This window comes from Mobula birostris, chromosome 9 (genome assembly GCF_030028105.1).
Source record: "Mobula birostris isolate sMobBir1 chromosome 9, sMobBir1.hap1, whole genome shotgun sequence".
Lineage (NCBI taxonomy): Eukaryota > Metazoa > Chordata > Chondrichthyes > Myliobatiformes > Myliobatidae > Mobula > Mobula birostris.
In genome coordinates this window covers 88,514,989-88,531,256 of record NC_092378.1, presented here as the reverse complement: position 1 = coordinate 88,531,256, position 16,268 = coordinate 88,514,989, and the positions used below count along the sequence as shown (strand labels likewise).

The following is a 16,268-nucleotide window of genomic DNA, read 5'->3' as shown; positions in this document are numbered from 1 at the left end:
CATACTTTACCGTGAGCGAGCTTCTCGGTCTCTATCTGGCTATCAGCCATTTTCATTTTCTTCTAGAGGGTCGCCATTTCACAGCATTTGTTGGCACAAACCCTTTGCGCACACAATGCCCAAAACATCAGACCCTTGGTCTGCACGGCAGCAATGCCACCTGGCCTACGTATTGAATTCACAACTGATAACAACATATTAGGAGGATAAGTAATGACATGGCTGATTGCTTCTCACTGCCAGCTGTTGAGGCCATACACATTAGGGGTCGACTATGATGGCATGGCAGCCGACCAAACTACCGACCCAGAGGTCCAGGTTTCCAGAACAGCAGTCATGGGCCTGTGGTTGGCTGACATTAAGTTTGAGGAAATTGAGACTTCTCTCCTGTATGATCTCTCAACAGGTTGCTCTTGCTTCATCATGCTCGCAAACAGGAACTGACTGTTTTTGACTCCATACATGGCTACTTACATCCGGACCGGAAGGCCTCACAGAATCTGGTTGCACTAAAGTTTGTTTGGCACGGCCTCAGAAAGGAGGTGCTTGATTGGACTGCAGCCTGTGTGGAGTGCCAGTGAGTAAAACTTAACCATCATGTTCAGGCATCATTGGCACCTCCTGAGGTCCCTCAGCGAAGGTTTGAGAATGTCAATGTGGACCTTATTAGTCCTCTTCCCCTCTCCCATGATTTCATACACCTTCTTACACTGGTGGATCGTACAACCAGGTGGTCAGAGCTCATTCCCCTAGCGTCGACAATGGGTGCAAACGTGGCTCGGGCATTTATCAGCACCTGGGTTGCTTGGTTTGGCACCCCATCTGATTTTTCCTCTTGACCACGGACTCCAATTCATATCAAACCTCTACGCTTCAATGGCCCAGAACCTCAGTGTTGGGCCACATCACACCGTGGCGTGTCACCCTCAGTCCAATGGCCCTATGTGAGTGGTTTCACCACTCCTAAAAGGCTGCTCTGAGGACTTTCCTGATTGATGAGCGTTGGCGTGATCATCTCCCATGGGTCCTACTGGGGCTCAGAACAGCTTCAAAAAAGGACCTGTAGTCGCCTGTGACTGAGTTGGTATACAAGTGTGAGGTGATTTCATTTCTAAAGCCATGACCACCTGGTCAGCCTCTCGACAGCGTTCCACCCTCCTCAGTACATTCAATTCCCTTTCACATATTCCTATTCCTACCTCCCATCCTGTTCCTGTTGACCTACGTTCTACTTTGTCTGTTTTTGTCTATCATGATGTACACCAACATCCCCTTAGGCCCTCTTACTATGGCTCATTCCGCATTTTGGAACAGGGAGAAAACATATTTATCATAGATAAGAGGGGTAAACTTGAACGTATTTCTGAAGATCACCTTAAACCAGTCCACCAAGGTATTCATGTTAATGCCCCTCTGGATGAACCAGAGGCACCTGCTGTTTCTTTACCCTTGGAATATGGGACCCGAGCCAGGTGGCTCGCCTGAGCTCCAGATGGGTTCACAATGCTAGTTTTAGTGAACTTTGGGGGTGAGGGGAGGGGAGGGGAGTGCTGGGTAATTGGTGGAAACATGTATAATTCACAACCACCGACGTTGAGTTGTGATTTCACTTTAACAGGCTGGTCTGACGTGATGACGTAATTACATGAAGGGTTTTTAGTGCACTTTGAGTTCAGTTTCTTGCTGTTCAATAAATGAGTTGCTACAGCTTTTCCGAAACATAAAACACTTCTGCTGTTTTATTTGCGAAAACCTACACAACAAGTAAATTCTTTTTACGGAGAAGTATCAGGAATATGGTCCTTTAAATTCTGTGCTCAATTTACATTGGCTCAGAGATTGGAGCCAGTTTTTGAAGACCCTAATAATCTTGGGTACACATCTGCGGAACTGAGCTTTTATATCTCCTTACAAGCCAATGCCCTTTTCAAGAACTACAGACCAAGCATGTTAATGAGACACAGAATCTTTGCAGAATTCACCAACCAGAATTTTCACATATTCCAAGAGATCTGGCTCATGTTCATTAAAAATAGACAAAAAATTGAAGCATTAAAACATTAATTGTAGATTAATTACATACAGTGTGTTCTTTAACTGCACTTTCTGGATATACCTGCAGCCATCTGACTAACTTGTGGTCTATCAGAGCTCCAAAGCCAATTTATTCTTAATTACACATTTATATTTCAAGACAGAGCAAGTCCCAGGACAGTAATGCTTGTCAGCACATTGATATTTTAATAAAAGCATGCCATTTATTTGCGTTCGCATGATGGGAACTGAACCATAACTACTTGATTCATGTTTTTAGTTAATATTTTTGTTAATTGAAGTTTTCATGACAGTTAATTCATTTTGATTTGCAGTTGTGCTTCTTAATTACTTCCTTTTTATGGTGGGCTCTGCTATTCAGCAATTAGGCAGTACAGGGAGTGCATCTCTTTCTCTACCAGTTATGCTATATACGGGCCCGCAAAGTGGCAGACAAAAGTACTTGGACTGAGGCAGAAAGAAGTAGGAGCAATATCATGGATATAAGTCACAACCGTATAGTGCATCATAGAAATGAAAAGAGTATATTAATAATGGTCATTTTTTACAAAATAATTAAAGGACTATAAATTGACCCAGCATTAAAAGACGTGACAAGTACACCTATGCTACTTTTAAGGTCAAAAGGGACTGATATTCTTAGATGCATAACATTTGTAACACACTGAGCATTAGAATTAAACAATAGGTCTGAAGCAATCTTCTCTCTTTCTTATCTTCATCCACTCCAATTCAGCAGGTTCTGAGAGATTGCTGAATTGGAGATTCAATGTGGGATTCCAACTCTGACATAGGTTGGGTTGGGTACAGTGAATATTTTGGGAGGTGGTATGCTTTGTCCACTCTTCTGAATTTGCTTCCAGTGAAGAGATTTGAAGCTCTCAGATGCCTCTTCATTATTTTTATCAGTCATCGCTAGAGATACTAACAACCTATGAGGATGTTACTTTTCTTCAAGAAGGTCTTAAGAACATGCTTGAACCATTTTTTCCGTCCACCCAGTAACCTCTTTCTGTAATGGAGCAATCTGCTTTAGGATTCTTCTGTCTGGCATTTCACAATATGGCTGCTCATCAGAGGTTCAGTACTGGGAATGGTGAGTTGGAAGAAGATATTGATTTACTTATCGGGACAGTTAATTTGGAATACTTTGTGAGGATCTTGCCGAGATTTTTATATCACTGCTGCAAAGTAATCCATGTCTCTGAAATGTATAGGAAGCCAGGATCTCTGATAACTGATCAAGAGCTTTATGTTTGATCTTCAAATGCGCTTTTCTTCAGCCAAAGGCTGTGGTGCACTTAAGGCGTAGTGAATTTCATTGTCGTTATCTGTCTCCATTGAGGTGGCTCCCGAGGTACAGAAAGTAGCTTGTGTTATCCAGGATTTCATAATGGATCTTCAATGTTTTTTGTGAGGTGTAGTTGTGGTTTTTGTGGAGTGTGGAAGTGTGTCAACAGTGCCCGGGAGGACAATGGGTTAGGATGGTAGAGGACTTTTCTTTAGTGAGGACTTGTAGCTGTACTAATGCACAATCTGTCAGTGAGGACTTGTAGCTGTACTAATGCACAATCTGTCAGAAGGACCTACCCTTGTGATTACTGTGGCACAGATCAGTAATATTCAAAAGCGAGGAAGAGGAATTGGGGAGTGGGGAAAGAAGATCTCTGCAGCCAGAAAGATGTAGGGTGAGGGAGAGAGGATGATGTTGACTGAGGATAAGGTTAGGAGAGGATTAGCAGGAGATTGATAGGAAGAATACTCTTAGGGGAAAGGTCATCTTAATGATTCTTAATGGAAAGAACCTACTTCCATTACCCTTTCACACAGTGTAAAAGAATACTCAAATATAGCAAATCAGTATAACAAAAATAATCTGGCAGCAGCTTTATCAGTCACAGTCGTTCTGCAGACTCCTGGCTTCCTCAACACTTTCTGCCCCTTCACCTATCTTTGTGTCATCCATTAATCTGGCCACAAAACCATCATCCAAATCATTTACATATAACGTGAAAAGAAGTGGTCCCAATACCAAAACCATGTGGAAAACCACTAGTCACCAGCAGCCAACCAGAAAAGGCCTGCTTTATTCCCACTCCTTGTCTCCTGCCATTTAGCCAATCTTCTATCCGAAAATACATCTTTCCTCTTCCTTCTCAGTCCTGAAGAAAGATCTCAGCCCTTAATGTTTACTGTCTATTCATTTCCATGGATGCTGCCTGGCCTTTTGAGTTCCTCCAGCATTTTGTGTGTGTTGCTTTCTATCCATTCTAGTACCTTTCCTGTAATACCATGGGCTCTTATCTTGTTAAGCAGCCTGATACGCAGCCACTTGTGCAAAGTCTTCTGAAAATCCAAATTAACAACATCCTCTGACTCTCCTTTGTCTATCCTATCTGTTATTTAGATCATAAGATATATGACAATCAACTTTCAGCAACGCACATACTTTATTTACAAAGGAACCACTACAGAAGAAGTGTCAGTTGTGTGCATTTCATCTTTGCAATATTTTGAAGGTAGTGCAAACCATCTCAAAAAATGTAAATTGGAATCAACAGTTCTGCCACTGCACACTGTGACACGGCAATGAGATTCTTTCAGAATAGAGCTATTTATAGATACTTTTTAGAACAGATTTTTTTGAAAGCTGATGTTAAATTGGATGCAAGCTTCAGATCTGTACAGATTAATCCAATTCAACTGAATATTATTCAGTTGATACACAAGTGGAGACAAGGAAATGTCATTATATTTGGTGGACTGAGAATTAGAGTCAGCACACATATTGATGTCCTTAGAAATGACACTATATGGCAGACAGGATAAAATACAGAATAAATGATCAAATACAACATATTTTATTGAAGGAAGTTAATATCTATGAAAATCAGGTTACCACAGATTTTCTACTAAAGGTGTACTTCTGGGAAACAGAGAAAATTAGACCACTTGTTTAACTGAGTAACAGCAAAACTACAATGACCCACTCCATTACTATAACTTATTAGGAAACACTATAGTTGGAGATTGTACAAATAGTACATCACTATGTGGGTTGATGTTACAATTGGAAGTTGTTTAAGCTGAGAGAATTTTATTTCCACGGGACCACCTTAAAACACTAAAACTTCCAGCCAATATGAAAATATAAATCATTCCAGTTACCAATGTCTTGTGCCTTTGATTCAGACACAACTGAAAACAAACTAGCCTCTAGTTACTTATGATAAAACTCTTTCACAAATATTGTCCATCAATTATATTGATCCTCACAGATTCAGCAACAAGATCAATGGAGCCAAATACATAGAGTACAACAGTAAATTAGACTAAATGAATCGCTTCAAGATATCTCGCTAAAGCTTGGTAAGAACAAAACAGACAACTGCATACATATGGAGACACTATGATAGGCAAACAAAGGCGTTATCAACTGGTCAGTTTCTACGATTGTCTTAAAGAAAGAGAAAGGGAAAGAACAATCAACATTGAGGGGAGGAATTAATGAACCTGGAGCATGGCAGTCAGGGCTACGTACAGGAAATAAGAAATACGTCAAATGTGACAATGGTGACTACCTTCACAACTAAGGACAACATTTGGGAGTACACATGAAAGTCTTTTCACTCATCAATGTTTTCTGTCAGGAATGCCAACTATTGAGATCTTGTATCACATTTCATAACACTGACAGTCATCTTAAACAACTTTCTTGTTATATAACAGAAGTATCCATACTAATACACTAAAGGCATGAAGGTGGCCCAGTATGAATCTACTGTTCTTTGTACAATATCACTCAACAGTCCTTGAAAACTACCTGATGTTGACCTCGGCACCAACTTTAGAGACAGCAAAATTAATCCCATACCTGCTTGCAAACATTCAAGTAACTAGGAGAGTAGTCTCAGCTGGATGTACTTAAATTCACAGAATTAGATCTTGAAGTTTATGGGCCAGATTCTCCATTAGAATCCCGAGATGTGTTCTAATCCACACATTAACACAGTGGTCTTGGCATGGGACCTAGTAGAACTATGAATCCTTACTATTGACTTTAGACTCAGGAAGTCTCAGGGCATCAGGTCAAACATGGGAAAGAAACCTTGTTAAGAATAACATCTGCATCCTCCCTCATCTGATGAATCAGTGCTCCAAAGAATTGAATAATGTGGAACCAACACTAAAAGTAGTAGGGCACAGGGTGGAGTAGGACTTCAATGTCTATCACGAATAGCCTGGGCAGAACTACTGCTGATCAAGTCCTAAAGGATAAGGCTGCCAGACTAGTCTTCAGAGAGATCAAAGTTTTGCCATAAACTGATGAAATGAAGCTACAAGCTATCTCCTGGGGGACTGTAGTGGGTTGTGGAGAATGGAACTGTCTGTTTCAGTTTGAAACCCTGCATCAGGACTAAGAGTAGAGAGGGGAGATAGCCAATATAAAGAGGAGAGGGGAGTGGTGAGACAGGAGCCTTCGGTGATTGGTGGACTGCGGAGGGGTGCACTCAAGGATGATGCACAGGTCCAGCCAGATAGAGGAGTGGTATATTTGCACTGGGCCTCACTCTGGCAAAGGAGAAGGTTAAGGACGGACGGGTCGGTCTAGGAATGGGAAGAAAATTGAAATAGCATTCAAATGGGAGCTTGAGATAGCTACTGCGACAGAGAATAGGTTGTTTGCAAGTCACCCAGTCTATACATACTGAGTACCAAATTCAGTAGACAAGGTTGGAAGAGGTGCAGATGAAACTTAGCTTGAACTGGAAGGGTGCTTAGGTCACAGGTTGGTGGTAAGGGAGAGGTGTAAGGACAAGTGTTGCACCTTCTGCAGTTGCAGGGAAAATTACACTGAGGAAGCTATGGAGGGAATAATCTCTGCAGAAGACACTGGGATGAAAAAAATATGGCTTGTAGGACTGCATTGCAACTGGTGAAATTGGCATAGAATGAATAACATGCTGTGAGTGACGCAAGCATGGTGCCCTGTTCAGGGTATTTGTGTACAGTCTAAATGTATTTTTCTATAAGAAGAATGCAGCATCAACAGCATTAGCAGGCCATAGAGTTATAGATTAATACACTGTGGAAACAGACCATTCATTCCAACAGCTCCATCCCAACCAAGATTCCCTTCTAAGCCCGTCCCTTTGCCCACATTTGACCCATAGCCCTCTAAACCAGGGGTTTTCAACTTGGGTTCCATGGGCTTCTTGGTTAATGGTCAGGGTCCATGGCACAAAAAAGGTTGGAAACCCCTGCTCTACGCCTTTCCTATCCATGTCAAGTACCAAGGTGCATGCATATAAGAAAGAGACACGAACAGGATGTGTAAGTTTTCTGTATAAAAACTTTGTTCTCCTTTACAGTTGTGTACAGGAAATTACATTAAACAATCTTCAATCCTGAATCTTTAGTAAGAAGAATAGGAAAGCAGAGTGTTATTCAAATAGTGTGAAGCTACTGAATGCTAGCATTCAGAGAAATCTTCTTGGCTGCATACAAGAAATAAAAAAGCTAGTATGTAGGCAAGCCAAACAGTTAGAAAGGTAAAGATCTTTTATACTAAATTTTGGGATCTGGAAGCTGATGGCAAGACCAGCATGTATTCCCTGTCCCTCATGAAAGTTGTTCATGAGCTGCCTTCTTGAACCACCGCATTTCTTCTTGTGAAGGTACTCCTTCATTGCTATCAGACAGGGTGTCCCAGGATAGAGACCTAGTGATGATACACCTATGATATATTTCCAGGTTAGGATCCTGCATGACTTGGAAGGGAACCTGCAGATGGTGGTGCACCATGTAGCTGCTGCCTTTGGCCTCCTTGATAGTACAGGAGGTGGGATTTGAAGGTGCTGGTTAGAACAGCCTGGGTGGTCATTTCTTCAAAATGCCAAGCTTAGCCAAGTCTTATTGCTTTCTTTTTAGGAGTGCTTATAAGATTGACGTTATACAGATAATTACTCCATTCAATCAAAGATATTGTCAAGCCGAGGAGCGGTAGTGGGGACAAGCTCCCACTACCTAAAAGTGCTCCTCATGGCATGCACCTCAAATAGCCTCTGACAACCAAGTTCAACTCCTGGCCTTCTCATGTGGCTTAGCCTCTAAGCCCGGCGGAACTGTTTCAAACGACAGGAGAAGGGATGAAGGCGTGTCCTGGCGCCTTAAAACTAGTGCTTCGGGTAGATGGAGCTTGTCAGCCTGGGAAGGCAGTCCATCTAAGAGAGGAAAAACTCTGATTTCAAACCTCTGCTGCCTTGCGGCCATACCCACTCATGGGAAAGACTTTGGGAGTAAACCCTGAGGACAAATCCGGAGCCGGAGTCCCTAAGGCAGTCTGACGTTGTCTTCAACCTTTCAACCTCTTGCGACGTCACTGGTGCCAAGCTGCATCAGCCCTTGCCCTTCTCTTGGACAACATCGGTGGCATGAAGAGGGGAGACTTGCTGCTTGGGCAACTGCCAGTCTTCCATACAATCTTGTCCAGGCCTGCGCCCTGGAGAGACTAAAGCAAGACTTTCCAGGCGCAGATCCATGGTCTTGCGAGACTAACGGATGCCATCAATCCAAGGTGTGTCTACTTGATCAGTTCTTCCTCACTCTAAATCAAGTTTAGTTCATTCTGCCATCTACTTACAGGAGGTAAAAGACCAATTATTTTTCCAGATGAAATATGATTTATTAACTAATTTCAGAAAGACAGGTAGAAGCTTAATTTTGATTTTAGATTTGTGAGTAGAGTTGTGTTGGGTCTAGTGAGTAATGAACCACACAGGAGGCTCAGTAAAAGAATTGCTGAATCTTAAAGGCCAATACTTCTTGATTTCTCTTGCTGAGAAATGACCTAACTATAAATCACCTCTTATTACTTTGAAAAATGTTCTTCATTCTCAAGCCTAGACAGGTGGGATTAATTTTCTCTCAGATATGTGCATTTGCTTCAGATTTCCATGGATGCATTTTGAGAAAGACCACTTTTTAATAGTAATAATTCTTGAACACATGTTCCAGCATTCAACAAGCCAAAGAACTTCCAGCCCCATTCTTCACCACCTGCCACAGATCTTTCTTGCTCCACTGCTTAGAAAGAGCCTCACTGGTATCAACCATGGTTAAGTACTAATAAAAAACATATGCCACTTGATCCTTTTCCAGCAACTTGTGTAATAAAGACAGGTAACAATAATAAATAAACTAAGAATCATCAACCACTCCTTGGAAAGTGATCAATGATGATAATGAGAGCCAAGGATCTACAAAAATTTAGCAGCACCGTGAAAGGTAGATTAGGATGACAGACAGATTAGGACTATAACCAATGGTAATCCTGAAATACAAGGTCCTATGTGACAACATGGCTTGGAAAATCACAGAACAATTTGAATCAGCAGGAAAGGAAACCATCAACAAATAATTCTTACTAAAAATTAAATTCCACTATTTTCTGGTAAGCATAATGAAACTCCACTGGAAAGTAGCCTGAGACAAAGGGAAATAAAAACGTAGCAACAAGTGAAGACAGTTCTGGCAATGCTGCATTTCCCCACTCCTGGTACTCTTACCTTGAACATCAGACAGTCATCCTGGTGTTCTGCATATATCGACGACAGCTTGTATTGGTTCTCCGTAGTGACATCGATCTTGTAACCCATTAGGGAGTAGCAAACAGCTCGGAATTCCTGAATCTTCTTCTGGAACACCTCCTTCAATCGTTGGTTCTTCAACTCTGCACTGTTCACTTGCTTGCGCATCTCTGAAGCCAAAACGTGAAAAAATTATTTTATAATTGCTAAATGGTGGACATAAGTCAATTTTACAATTTAATGAAACCTTCAATGTCAATCAAAACTACAAAATTTCAACAGACTTATAAATCTGACACTAAATTGGATAGGCACTGATAAGATTTTATGGAATAAAATGGATGTAAAGCTTTAACCTTATGAAACATAAATTCATTAACCACAGTCAATAAAAGGTTATTGTTACATTTCAATAGCAGGTTACAAATTGCACATTGCAGAACTTGAAAATATAAAATGTTCTCCAATCTTAATTTTAATTTGTTCTCAGCTTCTTGGGAGCAGACACCCTTTTGAAGAATAAATTTCTTCCATTTCAGCATTATCCTTCCAAAACAAATGTCACAGATGCTTCCATTTAAACAGTAAGACCCAGAACTATATTTTAATCCCAGCCAAAGATGGTGGCTGTACCAAACCTCTGGAGAATTCCAGTACTGTTGGAAACTTTGCACAAATGCTAAGTTTTGGATACTGCTTTTTGGACAGCAGTTTTGGACACTGTTGTGGAGGATGACCTCCCATGGGTATGCCACGGAGATCAGGTTACTGACACTGAGCATGGGTCCCTCATACAGAAGGGAAATAGGGAGAAGAGGGAAGTGGTAGTGATAGTGGACTCAATAGTCAGAGGAACAGGATTCTCTGAACATGAACAGGACACCCAGATGGTATGTTGACTCCCAGGTGCCAGGATCAGGGACGTCTCAGAGTGCGTCCACAGCATTTCAGATGGGTAGGGAGAACAGCCAGATGTCTTGGTACATAATAGTACCAATGACAAAGGAAGAAAGAGCAAAGAGGTCCTAAGGAGAAAATTGAGAGAGCTAGGCAGAAAGCTAAGAAGCGGGACCTCCAGGGTAGTAATTTCTGTATTGCAACCTGTGCCATGCACCAGTGAGGGTAGAAGCAAAATGATTTGGTATATTAATGTGTGGCTGAGAAACTGGTGCAGGGACTGGGCTTCAGGTTCTTGGATCATTGGGATCTCTTCTGGGGGAGGTATAACCCATACGAAAGGGATGCGTTGCACCCTCATGGTTTGTTGCCTCCCGGGTGCCAGGGTCCGGGATGTCTCTGACCGGGTGCACGACATCCTGGTGTGAGAGGGAAAGCAACCAGAAGTCATGATGCATGTTCGGACCAACGACATAGGCAGGAAGAGGGATGAGGTCCTGAAGTGTGAGTTTCCAGAACTAGGCAGAAAGCTGAAGAACAGGACCTCAATGGTGGCGTTCTCAGGATTACTGCCAGTGCTACGTGACAGTGATGGTAAGAATTGGAGGAGATGGCAGTTGAATGCGTGGCTGAGGAGTTGGTGCAGGGAGCAGGGTTTTAGATTTTTAGATCATTGGGATCTCTTCTGGGGAAGGTGGGACCTGTACAGATTGGATGAGTTGCACCTGAACTCGAGGGGGAGCAATATCCTTGCAGGTAGGTTCGCTGGCATGGTTCGGGAGGGTTTAAACTAATTTGCAAGAGGGATGGGACCCAGAGCGATAGAGCAGTGAAAGAAGTGCATGGAGTAAAGCCAGATCTAATATATAGAGAGGCTTTGAGGAAAGAGAAGCAGAATAAACGGTGTAAAGACAGTAAGGTAGAAGGACTGAAATGTATGTACCTCAATGCAAGAAGCATAAGGAACAAAGGTGATGAACTAAGAGCTTGGATACATACATGGAATTATGATGTAGTGGCCATTACAGAGACTTGGCTGGCATCAGGGCAGGAATGGATTCTCAATATTCCTGGATTTCAGTGCTTTAAAAGGGATATAGAGGGCGGAAAAAGGGGAGGAGGGGTGGCATTACTGGTCAGGGATACTATTACAGCTACAGAAAGGGTGGGTAATGTAGCAGGATCCTCTTTTGAGTCAGTATTGGTGGAAGTCAGGAACAGGAAGGGAGCAGTTACTCTGCTGGGGGTATTCTATAGGCCCCCTGGTAGCAGCAGAGATACAGAGGAGCAGATTGGGAGGCAGATTTTGGAAAGGTGCAAAAATAACAGGGATGTTATCATGGGGGACTTTAACTTCCCTAATATTGATTGGCACCTGATTAGTTTCAAGGGTTTAGATGGGGCAGAGTTTGTTAAATGTGTCCAGGACAGATTCCTGTCACAGTACGTGGACAGGCCGACCAGGGGGAATGCCATACTAGATCTAGTACTAGGTAATGAACCGGGTCAGGTCACGTATCTCCCAGTGGGTGAGCATCTGGGGGACAGTGACCACCACTCTCTGGCCTTTAGCATTATCATGGAAAAGGATAGAATCAGAGGACAGGAAAATTTTTAATTGGGGAAAGGCAAATTATGAGGCTATAAGGCTAAAACTTGCAGGTGTGAATTGGGATGATGTTTTTGCAGGGAAATGTACTATGGACATGTGGTCGATGTTTAAAGATCTCTTGCAGGATGTTAGGGATAAATTTGTCCCAGTGAGGAAGATAAAGAATGGTAGGGTGAAGAAGCCATGGGTGACAAGTGAGGTGGAAAATCTAGTCAGGTGGAAGAAGGCAGCATACATGAGGTTTAGGAAGCAAGGATCAGATGGGTCTATTGAGGAATATAGGGAAGCAAGAAAGGAGCTTAAGAAGGGGCTGAGAAAAGCAAGAAGGGGGCATGAGAAGGCCTTGGCGAGTAGAGTAAAGGAAAACCCCAAGGCATTCTTCAATTATGTGAAGAACAAAAGGATGACAGGAGTGAAGGTAGGACTGATTAGAGATAAAGGTGGGAAGATGTGCCTGGAGGCTGTGGAAGTGAGCGAGGTCCTCCATGAATACTTCTCTTCGGTATTCACCAATGAAAGGGAACTTGATGATGGTGAGGACAATATGAGTGAGGTTGATGTTCTGGAGCATGTTGATATTAAGGGAGAGGAGGTGTGGGAGTTATTAAAATACATTAGGATGGATAATTCCCCGGGGTCTGACGGAATATTCCCCAGGCTGCTCCAGGAGGTGAGGGAAGAGATTGCTGAGCCTCTAGCTAGGACCTTTATGTCCTCGTTGTCCACAGGAATGGTACCGGAGGATTGGAGGGAGGTGAATGTTGTCCCCTTGTTCAAAAAAGGTAGTAGGGATAGTCCGGGTAATTATAGACCAGTGAGCCTTACATCTGAGGTGGGAAAGCTGTTGGAAAAGATTCTTAGAGATAGGATCACTGGGCATTTAGAGAATCATGGTCTGATCAGGGACAGTCAGCATGGCTTTGTGAAGGGTAGATCATGTCTAACAAGCCTGATAGAGTTCTTTGAGGAGGTGACCAGGCATATAGATGAGGGTAGTGCAGTGGATGTGATCTATATGGATTTTAGTAAGGCATTTGACAAGGTTCCACACGGTAGACTTGTTCAGAAAGTCAGAAGGCATGGGATCCAGGGAAGTTTGGCCAGGTGGATTCAGAATTAGCTTGCCTGCAGAAGGCAGAGGGTCGTGGTGGAGGGAGTACATTCAGATTGTGACTAGTGGTGTCCCACAAGGATCTGTTCTGTGACCTCTACTTTTTGTGATTTTAATTAACGACCTGGATGTGAGGGTAGAAGGGTGGGCTGACAAGTTTGCAGACGACACAAAGGTTGGTGGTGTTGTAGATAGTGAAGAGGATTGTCAAAGATTGCAGAGAGACATTGATAGGATGCAGAAGTGGGCTGAGAAGTGGCAGATGGAGTTCAACCCGGAGAAGTGTGAGGTGGTACACTTTGGAAGGACAAACTCCAAGGCAGAGTACAAAGTAAATGGAAGGATACTTGGTATTGTGGAGGAGCAGAGGGATCTGGGGGTACATGTCCACAGATCCCTGAAAGTTGCCTCACAGGTGGATAGGGTAGTTAAGAAAGCTTATGGGGTGTTAGCTTTCATAAGTCGAGGGATAGAGTTTAAGAGTCGCGAGGTAATGATGCAGCTCTATAAAACTCTGGTTAGGCCACACTTGGAGTACTGTGTCCAGTTCTGGTCGCCTCACTATAGGAAGGATGTGGAAGCATTGGAAAGGGTACTGTGACGAGAATACACATAAATTAAGATGTTTGCTGGCCTGGGTTAGCACCAGTGGCATCAGCAGTTGGTCTGCCACCTGTCCTCAGGGGAGGGAGAGATAAGGAACACAATGAATCAGCATTTGGAGATGTTAATGAAGGAGCCATCAGTCTGGGTATTGTCAAGATCGGCTCCCCCTTTGAACCCTGAACTGTTTGAAGTGATGGACAGGCGATCTGGAGATGTGTAATGAAGGGACGGGAGAGAGAGCTGTCTAGAGCGGCTCCCCCTTTGAACCCTGAACTGTTTGAAGTGATGGACAGGCGATACCCCAGCAGGGGGATAAAAAGGGACAGGTTCGCTAAGGCAGCACACACACGACACTCGAGGTAACGAGACCCTGGAAGCGGTGCGCCTCTCCCGAGTCGGTGGGAAGTACCGGGCCACAAACGCACAGGGTGGAAAGGTACGATCAGCGGGAACCCGGTGTGTGTCCGCCCTTGCTTGGGTGCCGGGTTCACTGCAGAGGATCGACCGCATCTGGAGGAGGGGTCACAGTCGGTGACCTCAGGTGACATCACAAAGGACCCGCCCGAAAGCTGCTTGTGAGCAATATTGCAGGTCTGTGTGTGGAAGCCGTTTCGAATGATCATTCGTTCTTGTTCTCTCTCCTTCCCCCCACATTGTCCATCGCCATGGCAATGATTACTGCGAACTGAACTAAATTGAACTGGACTTTGCGTCACTTTGAAATTGGTCATTTACCCCTAGACAATGATTAGAGCTTGATTGATCCTGTTATCTTAATTCTGTGTACATGTGTGTTTATCATTGCTGAACTGTTGCATTTATTATCCTTTCGATTACTGTGTTGCTTGTTTCTTTAATAAAACTTTCTTAGATCTAGTAATCCAGACTCCAACTGAGTGATCTATTTCTGCTGGTTTGGCAACCCAGTTACGGGGTACGTAACAGTACAGAGGAGATTTACCAGGATGCTGCCTGGTTTAGAGAATATGCATTATGATCAGAGATTAAGGGAGCTAGGGCTTTACTCTTTGGAGAGAAGGAGGATGAGAGGAGACATGATAGAGGTGTACAAGATAATAAGAGGAATAGATAGAGTGGATAGCCAGCGCCTCTTCCCCAGGGCACCACTGCTCAATACAAGAGGACATGGCTTTAAGGTAAGGGGTGGGAAGTTCAAGGGGGATATTAGAGGTAGGTTTTTTACTCAGAGAGTGGTTGATGCGTGGAATGCACTGCCTGAGTCAGTGGTGGAGGCAGATAGACTAGTGAAGTTTAAGAGACTACTAGACAGGTACCACTAGTGCAGGAATTTAAGGTGAGAGCTTATATGGGAGGCAGGGTTTGAGGGTCGGCACAACATTGTGGGCCGAAGGGCCTGTACTATTCTATGTTCTATGAACCTGAGGGGTACAAACATCCTCATGGGTAGGTTTGTTAGAGGTGTTGAAAAGGGTTTAAACTAATTTGGCAGAGGGAGGGGTACCCAAATGAAAGGACTCAGGATAGAACAGATGGTAACAAAGCAAAGATGATGATGATAATAACAACAACAACAACAACAACAATAATAATACTTTACTGATTCCGAGAAACTAATTTGTTACAGTAGCAACATTTTAAAATGCACTTAGCGATAATAATAAATAATCAATGTAATATTAACTAAAGTACAGAATAATAATATACACAATAACAATTTACCAATGTGCCATAATGTACAGTACTGTGCAATAATAATGTACGAAATAATAAAACAGAGACTATTGTACTATGAAGTATGTTCTCCTGCACATAGAGATGAACTATGCATATGCTTTTTGCTTTTTATAAGAAAGGTTTTCCAGAACAATCCTTGTGACAGTGAAGCTGAAAGAGATAGGGTGCAGTCAGACTGTCAGGAAGGGCAGGCGGACGATAGGACAAAATTGCAGCCAGCAGGGTGAGTATCAGTGCGTTAGGGATGCAGAATCAAAAAGGGTAGAAAATACAGAATGTGTTATATACCAATGCACAGAGTATAAGAAATAATGTGGATGATCTTGTTACACTTTCAGAGATCGCCAGATACAATGTTGTGGTCATCATTGATTGTGACTGGAGGATGGTTGTAGTTGGTAGCTGAATGTCCAAGGTTACATATTGTATCGGAGGGATAGGAAAGCAGGCAGAGGGGGTGGTGTGGCTGGTAAAGAATGGTGTTAAATCGTTAGAAAAAGGTGACAGGGATCAGAAGATGTTGAAGCCTTATGGGTAGAGTTTAAAAAATGCAAGGGTGAGGCATTATGTAATGAACGGAGGCAATCAGGGAGCTTAAGGCAAAGGAACCCTGAGGAGACAGTGACCACAATATGACTGAGCTCAACTTGAAACTTATAGGGAGAAAGTAAAGTCTGACATA

At 42.9% G+C, this 16,268-nt stretch overlaps 1 protein-coding gene across 2 annotated transcripts in view; it reads right to left on the bottom strand.

The window, feature by feature from the left end:
- Positions 1–16,268, bottom strand: part of mad1l1 (mitotic arrest deficient 1 like 1) — a 1,104,775-nt gene that overhangs the window by 380,631 nt on the left and 707,876 nt on the right. For both annotated transcript variants that reach the window (XM_072268390.1, XM_072268391.1), the window contains one exon: positions 9,624–9,814. In XM_072268390.1, coding sequence (XP_072124491.1) covers positions 9,624–9,814 — 191 coding nt within the window. The remainder of the gene's footprint in view (positions 1–9,623; positions 9,815–16,268) is intronic.